Below are 16,423 nucleotides of genomic sequence, written 5' to 3' on the forward strand. Positions count from 1 at the left end.
TTGATCCCTCTGGTAAACAACACTTAATACTTGGTGGCAAAACCCTTGTTGGCAAGCACAGCAGTCAGATGTTTTTAGCAGTTGATCATGAGGTTTGCACACGTCAGGAGGAATTTTGGTCCACTCCTCTTTGCAGATCATCTCTAAATCATTAAGATTTTGAGGCTATCGCTTGGCAACTCGGAGCTTCACCTCCCTCCATAAGTTTTCTATGGGATTAAGGTCTGGAGACTGGCTAGGCCACTCCATTACCTTACTGTGCTTCTCTGAGCCACTCATTTGTTGCCTTGGCTGTATGTTTTGGGTTATTGTCTTGCTGGAAGACCCAGCCACGACCCATCTTCAATACTCTTACTGAGGGAAGGAGGTTGTTAGCCAAAATCTAGCGATACATGACCCCATCCATCTTCCCTTCAGTACGGTGCAGTCGCTATGTTCCCTTTGCAGAAAAGCACCCCCAAAGTATAACGTTTCCCCCACCATGCGTCAAGGTTGGGAGTAGGTTCTTAGGGTTGTACTCCTCCTTCTTCCTCCAAACAAAGAGTTGAGTTAATGCCAAAGAGCTCAATTTTTGTCTCATCTGACCACAGCACCTTCTCTCAATAACTCACAGAATCATCCAGGTGTTCATTGGCATACTTCAGACGGGTCTGCACATGTGCCTTCTTGAGCAGGGAGACCTTGCGGGCACTGCAGGATTTTAAACCTTTAAGGCTTAATGGGTTACCAATGGTTTTCTTGGTGACTGTGGTCCCAGCTGCCTGGAGATCATTAACAAGTTCCCCCCGTGTAGTTTTAGGCTGATCTCTCACCTACCTCATGATCAAGGATACCCCAAGAGGTGAGATTTCGCATGGTGCACCAGATCGATGTCGATTAGAAGTCATTTTGTATTTCTTACATTTTCTTACTATTGCACCAACAGTTGTCTCCTTCTCATCCAGCGTCTCACTTATGGTTTTATCAACAGATGGATATGGCAGAAGAAAGGTGTATAGATATCCGCGCTCCTCCGTATGAAAAGATGATCTGGTGATCAAAGGGTTAATGGAAATATTTTTTATTAATAAACTACATTTATACGCGTTTCACGGACGTCCTGTCCACTTCCTCAGTGAGTAGCTGATACACAGATATTCCTAGTCTCCCTTATATACAGGCAATCAAGAGAAAAAAGATTTGTGCCAAGGCACCAATTCGTTGCATTTGGTATAAAAGCAAATCGATATACATATGTTCAAAAACATGCTAACAAGTCTTACTATGTTGTAATCCAATATAAATTAATTAAAATGAATAAAAAATCTGAAAAGTTGTTAAATTGTGTCTTCATGCTCGGAGTATTATGTAAAAAAAAAAAAAAAAAAATAGATTTAAACACTTCTCGTGGAAGTGCATATGGAGCAGGTACTCTTTACTAATTCACATATACAGAAAAACAGATCCCTCCTTTCTCTGTGTGCGGGTCAGACTCTTTGGAGCAGCGGCTCTTACCAGTATCCTTCAGGGTGCAGTAGTGCAATACTGACCTGGAAGCATGGCTTCTATTCCATGAGAAGTGTTTAAACCATTTTTTTTTTTTACATAATACTCCGAGCATGAAGACACAATTTAACAACTTTCAGATTTTTTATTCATTTTAATTAATTTATATTGGATTACAACATAATAAGACTTGTTAACATGTTTTTGAACATATGTATATCAATTTGCTTTTATACCAAATGCAACGAATTGGTGCCTTGGCACGATTTTTTTTTCTCTTGATTGCCTGTATATAAGGGAGACTAGGAATATCTGTGTATCAGCTGCTCACGGAGGAAGCGGACAGGACGTCCGTGAAACGCGTATGAATGTAGTTTATTGATAAAAAATATTTCCATTAACCCTTTGATCACCGGATCATCTTTTCATACGGCGGAGCGTGGATATCTATACACCTTTCTTCTGCCATATCCACCTGTTGATGTACCTTGGAACCCTGATTTGGGCTGGTGTTGTCAGCAGCTCTCTACACAAGCACCTACATGTGTTGTGCATTAACACAACTTTACGAGGTGAGCAACTTATCCGCATATATAATTATTTGTCATTTGGTAACGGCACCATCTGCGCCCCTTTCTCTATTACTTATGGTTTTGTAGCTCATTCCAGCTTTGTGCAGGTCTATGATCTTGTCCCTGACATCCTTAGAAAGCTCTTTGGTCTTGCCCATGTTGTAGAGGTTAGAGTCTGACTGATTAATTGAGTCTGTGGACAGGAGTCTTTTATACACGTTACTATGTAAGACAGCTGTCTTTAATGCAGGTAACAAGTTGATTAGGAGCATCTAACTGTTCTGTAGGGGCCAGAACTCAATGGTTTGTAGGGGATCATATATTTATTTCTCACTACAAAATGCAAATAAATTTAACTAATTTACACAATGTGATTTTCTTGATTTTTTGGGAAATTATATCTCTCAATGTTAAAATTAACCTACACTTAAAATTATAAACTGTTCATGTCTTCGTCAGTGGGCAAACTAGAAAAACAGCAAGGGATCAATACTTATTCCCCCCACTGTATTAACCTCTTCCCGACATGGTTATTTTTCTTTTTTTTGTGTGTTTTAATTTTTTTCTCATTTTCTTGGTTCTTTTTCCATCTACAAAGCCACTTGAGGGCTTGTTCTTTTTGCGGGATGAGTTGTACTTTTGAATGACTCCATTCCCTTTATCATGTGATGAATTAGAAAAGCAAGAAAAAAATTCCACATGTGGCGTAATTGTGAAAAAAGTGCAATGCCACAATTGTGTGCGTTTGTCATTTACCACATTTGCCATATAGTAAAGATTACCTGGCAATATAATTTACCAGGTCAGTATGGTTACACGGATACTAAACATGCAGGATTGATTTTTTTACCGTGGGGAAAGTGCAAACTTTTGATTTTAAAAAAATTTTTTGCTTTGTGTCACCATCTTCCAAGACCCGTAATGTTTTCAATCTTTGATTGATGGGGCAGTGTAAGGGCTTTTTTTTTTTTTTTTTTGAGCCCTGAGCTGTTTTTATTAATACTATTTTGGTGTAGATCCAATGTTTTGATACCCTCTTATTGCATTGTTGTGGCCAAAAAACTAATTCTGCCATTTAGATTATTTTCTCTCATTATGCCGTTTATCGATAGGGTTAATTAATTTTAAATTGTGATAGATCCGACGTTTACGGATGTAACAATACCAAATATGTATTTTTATTTTTAATGCAGTAAAAGGGAATGATTTCAACTTTTATATTTATTTGTTCTTTAAAAACATTTTTTTTCACTTTTCACTGTATTTGTTAATCCTTTAATGGACTTGAACCTGCGATCATCCGATCGCGTGTGCTATATACCACTGTACTGCTATATATAGCAAAAATCATTGTCTCCTATGAGTGCCAGTACAGTCATAACAGGCGCATGGATTTTCAGCAGACGCCCGGCAGTCATAGCAACCCACTGGTGTACCACGATCGCGTCAGGGTGTGCCAATGGGCACATGGAATAACGAGCCACACTGCTGGCACGCAGTAAATGCCACTGTCACAGATTCACAGTTAGGAAGTCGGCATATGACATAACTGTACGTCATATGTCACTAAGAGCAATTTACTTTTTTTTTTCAACATTTATTTTTTTACAGACCTATTCAGTTTTGACTATGAGGTGGTTAATATATTAACAAATACCCAAGGGTGATACAAGACTCAGCCGCAGGACGCAGCACACGCGGGAGAGGACCCCGGAAGGCGCCCCCCCCCTATTTTGCCTTTCTCCCCATGTAATTCTTTTTTCCATTAGGCGAACGACATCACGTGATTAAAAAAGGACTAGCTGAATCCTTCTAAGCTCTATGTAGAAACAGGAAGTCTCTTTTCTCTGCAGGAATCATCACTGCAGAAGTCCCTGGCAGGGAGAGAGCGGAGCAGCTGGGTTAGTATTTGAAGAGAGGAATGATAAATGCAGGAACAAGAGACTTCCTGCTTCTACACAGAGCAGGGAAAGAAGAATTAGCTGGGTAGAAAGGCAAAATGAGCAATTGCAAGTACACACGGCTATCAAATATGATGATTGCAATATATTAAGAGGTTAAAAACTTTGATGGGAGAAGGAGTGCTTCTTTAAGCTGGCTCTATTCTTTGCAGCAATGCCACACATGTTAATGTGAACCTGTGGTTGGGCACGCTTCAGGGTTCAAAAGGGTGAACCCATTTTGCTTTGGAAGTGTGAATTCTACTAAATTGGTTCTTGGGAGTTATGTCTTTTTCCAGCACGTCTAAGCTACTAGTAACATGGAAAACATTTTTCATTGATAGACAACAGATCACAGATCTGAGTAGAGGCTTGTTTGTGGAATTAGTTTAAGTTATTATTTATATAACATTTTTAAATCACCATTTAAATTTTTTTTACGCCATTCACCATGTGCTAAAAGTAATGAGACAACTTTGTTCTTCGCGTCAATAAGATTGCAGCGTCAACGCATTTATATAGGGTCTTTATGTTCCTACTTTTTCACACTAAAAGCCATTTTGTAAAAAAAATAATTATTTCTGCATCGACACATTTTGATAGCTATAACTTTATTCTTTTGCTAACAGTGCAAAATGTTTGCATAACACTGACTTGTGCAACTCTTGGTGTTTTCACGACAGCTTCGTTCAGCTCTACCTAACTGGAAGAGTTGAGGCAGGACGAGTGCGTGATGCCATAGTCATCGAATTCATGAAAATCTGTGGCGTTCCTTACACCAGAAACCTTACTTTAGTCCCCCGACTGTAGAAAGACGATTAGTAGTGAGGTCAGGCCCGGCGTCAGCATCCGGGCAAGTGCCGGGGCCCAGAGCAGGCGGGGGGCACGCGCTGTCGGGCACCCCGGTATGCTATGGGACCTGTGAATGGAGGATAGCGGTGCCAGCTCCCACCCCACCTCCGCTTGCTCAGGGCCCCAGCACAATACTTACCTCTCCCCGTGCGTCCGCTGCAGGTCCTGTATCTTCCGCGGCTGCTGCACTGTGACGTCTCAGGTCAGAGGGTGCGATGACGTCATTCCACCATGCCCTCTATTGAGCAGTCACAGAGTAGAGTGAGAAGACGGCGTGGCTGAGGAGTCCGGAGCAGCAGCAGCGATGAGAGAAGCGGAAGCAGATGAGGTAAGGATTTGATTTTATTTTTTTATTCTTTATGTATGGAGGCATGGGGCATTGCGCGAGGGGCCAGTACTCCGCGTGGGGCATTACGCGAGGGGCCAGTATTCCGCGTGGGGCATTACGCGAGGGGCCAGTATTCCGCGTGGGGCATTACGCGAGGGGCCAGTATTCCGCGTGGGGCATTACGCGAGGGGCCAGTATTCCGCATGGGGCATTACGCGAGGGGCCAGTATTCCGCATGGGGCATTACGCGAGGGGCCAGTATTCCGCATGGGGCATTACGCGAGGGGCCAGTATTCCGCATGGGGCATTACGCGAGGGGCCAGTATTCCGCATGGGGCATTACGCGAGGGGCCAGTATTCCGCATGGGGCATTACGCGAGGGGCCAGTATTCCGCATGGGGCATCACGCGAGGGGCCAGTATTCCGCATGGGGCATCACGCGAGGGGCCAGTATTCCGCATGGGGCATCACGCGAGGGGCCAGTATTCCGCATGGGGCATCACGCGAGGGGCCAGTATTCCGCATGGGGCATCACGCGAGGGGCCAGTATTCCGCATGGAGGATTATAAGGGGTCCATATAATGCTCCATACAGGATAATGGAGTCCATTATTCTTTATGCAGTAATATATGGGACCCATAATACTGTATGGAGGACTTCATTATGCCCAGAACACTGTATGGAGGACTATATTGTCCGGTCTGCACTGAGCGCTGTGAGGATTCGCCGGTTTCTGAGCTATTGTAGAATATACAATAGATATCACTCATGTAATCTAAGTAGTAAGTCAAATCTTTGTACTATATAAATATTTCTCTGCCGTATCTGTGCATCATGAATCGTGGTATGTGTTAAAGGGACCCACTGAGACTCTTTCGCCCAGGGCCCACAAAAACCTGGAGCCGGCCCTGAGTGAGGCAAACATACACATAGCAATCAGCAGATTATCAGATGTGCCAGATTCAATAACAGACATGCAACTTTTAATAAATAAGAAATGTCCAACAGACCCCTAATCAAGACTGGTGGTTGCTCACATTGGTATTGATGAATTGGGGCATTAAACGCCATATTGCACACTCAAACAATATACTGTATTCACAATTAATGCAGGGAATTTATCCCATTGGTTTAGTGTTGAGGCAGGTAGTGAGGAACAGCTAAACAGCAGCCGCTCATTGGCCACAGGTGGAACGCGACAATGTCACGTTACTCTCCCGTAACTGCGGCTCCTGTGCTGGAGGTGCGAATACACTGCTGTTCCTTTAATTGGGATCCTGAATTGATACAACCCCTTTAAAAACACCACCAGCGTTTTTTTTTTTTGCTTTTTTTCCAGTGTTGGAGTGGGGCTTTAAACGCAAGTCCCTTGCCCCCAGTCATACTCGACCTCAGACATCACCCTGGTCTGGTGACACCATCTTGTGAGCGCAGCTTCTAACTGGCCAGAAGTGAGAAGCTATGTCACACGCTCTCATTGAAAGTCTATGAGCGCCAGATCGAGGAAAGAAAGAGGAGCTCATAGACTTGTATTGAAAAGTGACCTCTGCACCACTCCATGAAACACTGGAGGTTCTGGCAGGTCACTTTTCGTCAGAGACTGACGGGAGCGACGCTGTAAAACAAACAATGAAGGCGGCGGCAGGTAAGTATCAGATAGGGGGCAAGGGGACTTACATTTAAAGCACCACTCCACAATGCAATAAAAAAATTCTGGAGTGGTGCTTTAAGTGAGTAGAGAGTAAGACTAAACTTGAATATCAATGTCGCCTATTTAACCAAGAAATGAAGTATCTGGTTAGGTGGAACATAAACTTCAACACTTTTCTTTTTTGACACTTTAATATACTTAGACCTTTTTGGCCTTGATCCTAAAAGCTTCGGGCCGGGCGATACTGAGCAAGAATCTCCTGGCTGAAGTCCAGACTACAGCTCTAAAGTGTCATGGCAATCTCTACAGCCACAGGACTCGCAATGTCAGATCTCTAACTGCACCTGTCGTAACAAGTGGCTGCAGATAAACAACAGCCAATGATCATTTCATTAAGCACTAAAAGAGGAGTGTAAATGACATACTCGAGGTATTTTCAAATGTGTTAATGCTTGTGTACAGTGAGACGGATTGTAGCTCCCTGTGATACGGATTGGAAAACAAAACAAGGCAGGAAAGCTCCAGCATAAAAAGGAGGGCAGCATTTAAAGGAACAGCAGCAGATAATATGGAAGAAAGGGTTAGTGAACCTTTACAGAACAAAGAAATTTAACAAAGTAGTGTCCATGAGAAAATAATCCTATATAGGAACATAACAGACAGAATTGTTATAGAATAAAACAGCTTCTCTCAAAAACACAACATGTGTCTAACTGCACAGAAGACCATTCATGTAGACTGAGGGTAGGAGCTAAGCCAATTTACAGCGGGACCTGTTTGTAGTCCCACGCCATTTCACTAAAACAATGAGTGAGAAACTGCAGGAGTATTGAGGACAAAGACTTCTGAATGTTAAAGGGTTAATTTGTCCCCACTCACTCCTGCATCAGGTGGTGACCGGGGCCGGTGACGCTATGTCTACAGATATCAGTATCCTGTGGGGTAACCAGAGGGCCAGATTACTGCTTTATAAATTACTATTTTTAAATCACAATTTCATCTCACAAAATGATGCAAAAGCCCGACCATGGAAACCTTCACAGCAGCTGGGAAAATGCAGGACCTGTGCGAAACCTCGTATTACAACCTGCATAGGCGAGTCCAATCTAATACTCGCAAGAGAATAGTGCATGCTGCAATATTATCCACACGTACACTCGGGCCATGTGGGGGAACAGCCCTATTGATTTACATTGGGCAGTGTGCTGCCTGATTTTTACTTGGGCAGCACTCATCCTCGTTACTTGCTCGTCTGAAGGAGCCGTTAGAGGTACGAAATCTGCCACAGCTCATACATCTGATGCACGCAGTGTGCAAAATGACGTTTCCCATGCTGAAGATGTAGATAACCCGAATGCGCCCCCTGCTGGTTGTTTTGCAGATAACAGCTGTAGTATTTTATTACTACAATCTGTTATACATCATCTCGTTTTCAGGACGTGTGTTTTTAACTTACTGCTACATGAATATTGAGGACTCCTTGAGTAACGGCATCTCACGGAGATTACTACCGCACTCATCTCACAAATGGCTGATTTCAAGACAATCATGGTCTGCCAATACATTACACTGCCCTCAGGCAGGACAGCACAAAGCGAGAGACAAATTCCTTTTTGGGATCTCCAATTTACCTTTGCATCAGGTTTAATATCTTTTCCTGCAGTTGACACTTCAACATCCATCAATTCTTCATCCTCACTTTCACTTATCAGAGCTCGCGCCGATTTCTTTGAAACACATTTTGTGAGAGAATCTGCATCTTTTTTTGATAATTTACCATTTTTTTCTTTCAGTAGATGTTTGGTACTTATAAAAGAAAAAAAGAACATTAATAAGGAAAACAAAGCAGGTCACTCTGAACAAGAGTGTGCCACATATTTAAAGGTTTAATACAAATGTAATGCTTCCTAAAGGAACAGACCTGTAGTAAAAACAAATCCCACCAAAAAAAAACTTTTTTCAAGGGGTTTCCCTAAGCATACAAGTGACATAACATTGACACCTGATCCTAAGAATGAAGCAGCATTGTTGCCGGTGCTCCACCACATCAACACTACCAACTTCTTCCACTACACAAAACAGCAGCAACCCATGGCAGCCCAAGGCTAGCAAGGCTATCCCACTGCACAATCACTCACCTTTTCTCTTTGATGCAAGACTTCTTTTCTTTAGAACCAAGCTTGGCTTCAGCTAATTTGCTTTCTTTCTTTAGAACGGCTTTTTCTTTGGGTTGAAAAAACAACCTTGAGAGTAAAAGTTATGGTAAAGTGATTAAAACCTTAAGCTAAAAAATAAAAATCTAGCTGGAGGATGAAAGGCAAATGTGGTCTTAAAAGCATTTGGTAACCAATAAAAACATCACAAAGTTACAAACAAAAAAAAAAAAATTTTTTTTCTTTTTTTTATTTATTATAGTTTACTGCATATATTTTAAGTAGAAATACACACACTTTCACAAATGCAATGTATGGTAAAATAACGACTGCACTTTTAAAAATTCAGTCCCATGGACAATCAACTGTCAGACTGGGAATTTGCTGGGGGAAGTCATGACGCCAGGTATGTCACCAGCAGCCGTCACTTCAGTGCGAAATATATTATCGCATGCTGACCACCCATATAACGTAAGTAGATCTCAAGTCAGCTACAGCAGGATACACTTGAACAGAATTGGCTGCCATTTAGGCTCACATGTCCATATATCTTAGTAGGACATCTGCACAGGAGCTGTTGTCACGAGGCAACCACTTTATTTCTCTCACCAGCACAGCATACATCATGTCCATTATCACAGCAGCATCCAAACCCTCAAAGCAGTCTACTTCCAGACATAACAGCTAAAAGAAAAAAGCCCACAAACAATACAGTTTTATTGAAAAATAGGGTGACATATGAAAAGCCCATTACTGTATAGAAGCGGCATTTTGCCCTAAAGGTGACCACAGAGCTGTTGGTTCACTGAACATAAGAAGCTTAAGCTCTTTAACATAAACGATGGATTTTTTAATCTATTAGGTTTATAACATGTGATTTGCACCCACTACCATGATCTTCTTTCAAAGGGTGTTAACTAGCCTTTAGATTTGTGAAGTCTCAAATCTCTGCAGCTGTCAGATGCTCTCTCCGGTCCTTCTGAGTGACATGAAATGATATCCCTATGTGCCCACATGCACTGAGCTTTTTATAAACCTGACCCACAGAATAAAGAACGGTGGCCATGCGGAAATAAAAAGCGTTGTGCTGAACGAGTCGCATTGGTACTTTTTACGGTACTATTTCCGCCCCAGAGCCACATCTATGGGCGTTCAGAAGACAGCCTCACACACACACTATATACAAAACTCCCATAAAAACAAATGGAGATCGTACCACATACGCAGCCACGTCTCCCCCCACAGCAACCGCAGCAGGAAGGATAGAGGTCAGAGGATCTTCATTCTGTCTAGGGGCAGAGATTTCTAGAAAATCCTGGGAAGACTTTGGCCCTCCTGGCGCCTACATTATTTTGTCATTTTTACTATTTAACAACAATTAAAAAAGATTTCAGCTGTTATAAATGCGATTTTGTGGCTTTTTGTGACTTTTCTGTGTTTTAAAAGATGGTTACAGTTATGGCAGATGGTGGAAATCTATGTCAAATGTGTGTCCGATACAAAGTTGTGTCAGATAGCATGGCTACATGTAACGTGTCTTTCCTGCCATTTTTTTCAGTATTTACTAATTTGAAATTAGCACGTGGGTCAACTGGGGTGGGGGGTGTCAAATGTGTTGAATAATTGGAATATATGTCTGTCAGTGTAGTGTCCAGAGACTGGAGGCTCTACCAGGAGACAGGCCAGTACACCAGGAGACGTGGAGGGGGCTGTAGGAGGGCAACAACCCAGCAGCAGGACCGCTACCTCCGCCTTTGTGCAAGGAGGAACAGGAGGAGCACTGCCAGAGCCCTGCAAAATGACCTCCAGCAGGCCACAAATGTGCATGTGTCTGCACAAACGGTTAGAAACAGACAGAATGAGGGTGGTATGAGGGCCCGACGTCCACAGATGGGGGTTGTGCTCACAGCCCAACACCGTGCAGGACGCTTGGCATTTGCCACAGAACACCAGGATTGGCTAAGTCGCCACTGGCGCCCTGTGCTCTTCACAGATGAAAGCAGGTTCACACTGAGCACATGTAACAGACGTGACAGAGTCTAGAGACACCGTGGAGAGCGATCTGCTGCCTGCAACATCCTTCAGCATGACCGGTTTGGCAGTGGTCAGTAATGGTGTGGGGTGGCATTTCTTTGGAGGGCCGCACAGCCCTCCATGTGCTCGCCAGAGGTAGCCTGACAGCCATTAGGTACCGAGATGAGATCCTCAGACCCCTTGTGAGACCATATGCTGGTGCGGTTGGCCAGGGTTCCTCCTAATGCAGGACAATGCCAGACCTCATGTGGCTGGAGTGTGTCAGCAGTTCCTGCAAGATGAAGGAATTGAAGCTATGGACTGGCCCGCCTGTTCCCCAGACCTGAATCCGGTTGAGCACATCTGGGACAAAATGTGTCGCTCCATCCACCAACGTCATGTTGCACCACAGACTGTCTAGGAGTTGGTGGATGCTTTAGTCCAGGTCTGGGAGGAGATCCCACAGGAGACCATCCGCAACCTCATCAGGAGCATGCCCAGGCGTTGTAGGGAGGTCATACACGCATGTGTACATCACCTTCAACTTTGTACAGAACAAAGTATTCAATGAGAATATTTCATTCATTCAGATCTAGGATGGGTTGAGTGTTCTCCCTATTTTTTTTAGCAGTGTATGTGTGTGTGTATATGTGTATGTGTGTATGTGTGTATATATATATATATATATATATATATATATATATATATATATATATATATATATATCTCTCTCTATATATCAAGATGGGTTGGCTTTTATTTTATTACATTGGTAGCTCAAAGTCACATATGTAAGTAACCCTGTTCAAGCCCCCTTTGTATCAGGTTTACGATTTCTTCAGTAAACTTTTGGCAACACCAATTACTGTCTCAACATGCATGTTTCATATTTTCTTACTAAAAATGTCTTAAAGCGCACCTGTCAGCAGGATTGTACTCAGTAAACCACATACAGTCAGGTGAGCGACATTAAACTGATTAATATGTGACGTTGGTTGATTAAATCCATCCTGTGGTTGTGTAATCTTTACTTTCAGTTTGGAGAAAATGATATGCTCATGCTTCCGGGCGGCTTTTGGGGGGCGCTCTATCTGGTACTCTGCTTACAAATTCATCTGTATACGCTTATGACAGTTCACTGTGCCTTCTTCCTACACAAGAACCACAGGACGGATTTCATCAACCAAGGTATCATTAATCAGTTTAACAGCACCCATCTGACAGTGTATGTGGTTTACAGAGCACAATCCTGCTAACAGGTGCGCTTTAACCCTTTTCTGACGTATGTGGTAATAGTACATCCTTGTGCCCTGGGCCTATTGGGCCAGGGACGAACTATTACACATAATGCGATCGAACCCGCACACAAGCTGTGCGAGGCGATCGGCGCTGGGGGTCAGCTGATAGTACCGGCTGTCAGCTGCGACAATGTGGAAGGAGCGGTCCCGCATCGCTCCCTGCACATTAGCCCCCGAAATGCTGAGATCGAAGTCGATCGCAGCATTCCAGGAGCAGGGGGGAGGTAAGCGCCGCGTCCCGCGGTGTCTCTGCCGTGTCCCGGTGGTTGTCATGGTGACCCGGGCTAGCGTTAGGGTTGTGCTAGAGCTAGGCAGGGATTTTTTCAAAAGTGAAGAAAAAAAAATGACGATATGGCGACTAGTGTTGAGCAAGTGCTCGCTACTTGAGTTTACATCGGGTGCTCGGGTATGCACAGAGTAACGCGGGTGCTCGAGTGACATGCTCGAGTCTCCGCCCCATATGTTTTGCAGCTGTTATTCAGACAAAAAATACTCGCGGGAATTGCCTTCCATGCACGAGTGATTCCCGCATTTTTTTTTGGGGGGGGGGGGTGTCTAACAACTGTGAAACATGCGGGCAAGGACTCAGGCATGTAACTTGAGCACCCACAATACCTGCTGCATACCTGAGTACCCCATGCAAACTCAAGTAGCGAGCACTTGCACTCGAGTAATGACAACTTATTTAATATGATGACCTAATGTTATCAAATACTGTGTCATACCTCTGGGTTCAAAATGTTCACTATATCCCTTTATAAAATCCTTGAGGGGTGTAGTTACCAAAATGGTGTCACTTGTGGGGGTTTTTCACTGTTTAGGCACATCAAGGGCTCTCCAAATGCAATATGGCATCATCTAAATACACAGATCTACAAAAAATATATATTTTTGTAATCATCGCAGTTGACCTTGTACTTTTCTGAATCATTTTTTGTTATGGTTTCAAAAATGTATATAGTTTTTCTGTAGCAGGAATAGTTTCCACGGAGCAGCATCGTTATTATAAGGTATAGGAAATATACTGGCGACATTAACAAAACAGTAATCTACATATCAGAAAAAATGCTTTACCTTACAAAACAGTTTTTATTGAACCAAAATAATTTCACATGCAAAATAGAAATCAAAATATGAGCAAAAATTAAAAGTGCTTGACATTAGACTGTCGTTGACACGATTTTTCAGGGCAGTCCCTAGATAACATCCAAAAGTAATCTGCCATCATTGAGTCATTCCAAAAACCCTGGTAGCAGTATTCCATTACTTTAATGTCCTGGTGAAACCGCTCGCCTTGTTCATCGCTTACATCCCCAAGATTTGGAGGGAAGAAATCTAAATGTGAATGCAAAAAGTGCATTTTCAGAGACATGTGACATCAAAGACACTGGTATGCATGTAGCAGTTCAACACCTTCAACTTATTCTGGAGATTTATTTTTCCTAAGAAGTTTTCACAGATCCACTTGAAGCTTTTCCAAGCGTTCAATTCCTTATCATTTAAAGTTCCTTCACACATCATCTCTCATACGCTCTCCGATGTGAGGACCAACAAATACCCCTTTCTTCAGTTTTGCTGGTGAAATGCTGGAGAATTTCTGTGAAATGTACTGGTACCCTTGTGAATTTGTCTTTTCCATGGCTTTCACAAAGTGTTTAATCAATGTACAGTACAGACAAAGTTTGGACACACCTTCTCATTTAAAGATTTTTCTGTATTTTCATTACTATGAAAATTGTACATTCACACTGAAGGCAACAAAACTATGAATGAACACATGTGGAATTATATACTTAACAAAAAAGTGTGAAACAACTGAAAATATGTCTTATATGCTAGGTTCTTCAAAGTAGCCACCTTTTGCTTTGATGACTGCTTTGCACACTCTTGGCATTCTCTTGATGAGCTTCAAGAGGTAGTCACCCGAAATGGTCTTCCAACAATCTTGAAGGAGTTCCCAGAGATTCTTAGCACTTGTTGGCCCCTTTGCCTTCACTCTGCGGTCCAGCTCACCCCAAACCATCTCGATTGGGTTCAGGTCTGGTGACTGTGGAGGCCAGGTCATCTGGCTTAGCACCCCATCACTCTCCCCCTTGGTCTCCCCCCCCGTGCTAAGAATCTCTGGGAACTCCTTCAAGATTGTTGGAAGACCATTTCGGGTGACTACCTCTTGAAGCTCATAAAGAGAACGCCAAGAATGTGCAAAGCAGTCATCAAAGCAAAAGGTGGCTACTTTGAAGAACCTACAATATAAGACATATTTTCAGTTGTTTCACACTTTTTTGTTAAGTATATAATTCCACATGTGTTAATTCATAGTTTTGATGCCTTCAGTGTGAATGTACAATTTTCATAGTCATGAAAATACAGAAAAATCTTTAAATGAGAAGGTGTGTCCAAACTTTTGGTCTGTACTGTGTGTAGTGGAGGAAGAAAGGTTTTTGTTGGAGCAACTAAAGGATTATGCTGTACATTGTGTCTACCTGGAGCATAGAGGTTTCTCTGTCCCCAATCACATCAAACATAATACTCTACTGTATTTCTACTGTCCCAAAAGCACAAGAGGCAACAACATTTTGTGAAACCTCCTTGCACTTCCATTAGCAGACCAATCACTTTCAAATCTCCACTGATATTCCATTGATGATGCTTATATTGTATAGCATCCAAAACAACTGACAGATTTTCATAACTTTCCTTTAGATGACATGAGTGAGCAATAGAGAGTGATGGTTTCATATTTCCATTGTGAAGCAACACTGCTTTCAAACTTCTCTGGGATGAGTCAATAAACAATCGTCAATCAAACAAAATACTCTTGACTCAGTTCTTCAAAGAGGCCATTGTTACAGTACACCATTGGTCCATCAACTGTGAAAAATTGTGTTACACTGTTATTTCTGCTTCGGTAACACTCTGACATCATCATGAAGATGATTCTTCTATTTCAACCAAGATGTAAGAAGTTCGGCTTTATCTTTTGACAATGACAGGTCTCTGATGAGATCATTTAATTCATGTTGAGTAAAGCGTTCTGGATGCTCCATCAGGTACATAGTCATCTTGGCTTGAGGTCTCCATGCCTTCGCTAGTAGAATATGGAGCTGAAGCTACTTCAATTTCATCCAATCCAGACAACGGTGGTACAGGAACTGGCAAGGTATCAACGTGTGGAACTGGCCTAATTGCAAATTCAAGTACAGGGTAATTAACCTTATGTTTGTTTTTTGTAGAAAAGCCCTTCAGTTTGACAATGCAAAAGTAGAAGTTATCACTATGATTTTTGGGTTCTCTCCAAATCATGGGAACAGCAAATGGCATAGCCACTTTCCTCATATTCAACCAGTCACAAAGACCTTTTGAACAACTTGAGCATATCACAAGAGGGCCCAGCTTTTGTCTTGATCACTAAGTGGACAGTTAAAGTACATCTGGTACATCATTTTAATATCATAAGTGATTGAACGTACTTGGCTTCTGGTGTAAAAGAACCACTGACATAGCAGAATCTGTCCGGATGATTGATACACTGTCGGGGCATTTTTATCCTTTAAATCAGATCAAACAATATAGTAAGTTCAGTTCAATGATGGTGACAAACTCAAAAAAAAAATGCGATGAGCCGGTATGTAGATATTTCCCCAGAGATGACAGAGGCAGTTTGCATTTAGAACTGATTTCATTGGAGGTAATCTGGTAGATAACTATATACAGGTGTAAGGTAAATGGGTCAGCCTATTCCTTACAGATGAACACTTGCAGACAGGCAGTTTCTCATTGTGATATTGGCTGCTTTCAGGTTCTCTCTCTGTGGAGACCCTCACTCAGTTACACCTCAGTGTAAGAGGACTGTAGAGGCCTGTCTCCTGTCACAGTCTCACATACCAGTTCTTGCTGCCATCACCATCCTTTTCTGACTGACTCAAATCTTACCACCTCATAACAGTTAGCTCCTCCCCATAACATGTGACTTTCCGAGAAGCAGTCATTGGCTGACTGCACTGTTAATACTCCTTCCCATAAAACTCACTAAAAACTTTACTGATGTTGACCCTGTAAGAAAATTCACAAGTACGACAAGCAAAGAAATGGGAACATAAAAAAAACACATACATTGAAAATGTAGAAATA

General features: G+C 42.4%; 1 protein-coding gene across 2 annotated transcripts in view; it reads right to left on the bottom strand.

The window, feature by feature from the left end:
* The window catches only part of LIG1 (DNA ligase 1), a 313,956-nt gene that overhangs the window by 233,356 nt on the left and 64,177 nt on the right, over positions 1 to 16,423 (bottom strand). For both annotated transcript variants that reach the window (XM_073657816.1, XM_073657817.1), the window contains 2 exons: positions 8,967 to 9,071; positions 8,460 to 8,634 (listed from right to left, as the gene is read on the bottom strand). In XM_073657816.1, coding sequence (XP_073513917.1) covers positions 8,460 to 8,634; positions 8,967 to 9,071 — 280 coding nt within the window. The remainder of the gene's footprint in view (positions 1 to 8,459; positions 8,635 to 8,966; positions 9,072 to 16,423) is intronic.

The sequence above is a fragment of the Phyllobates terribilis genome, unplaced genomic scaffold (genome assembly GCF_046119375.1).
Source record: "Phyllobates terribilis strain yellow unplaced genomic scaffold, ASM4611937v1 Scaffold_12__6_contigs__length_324123572, whole genome shotgun sequence".
Lineage (NCBI taxonomy): Eukaryota > Metazoa > Chordata > Amphibia > Anura > Dendrobatidae > Phyllobates > Phyllobates terribilis.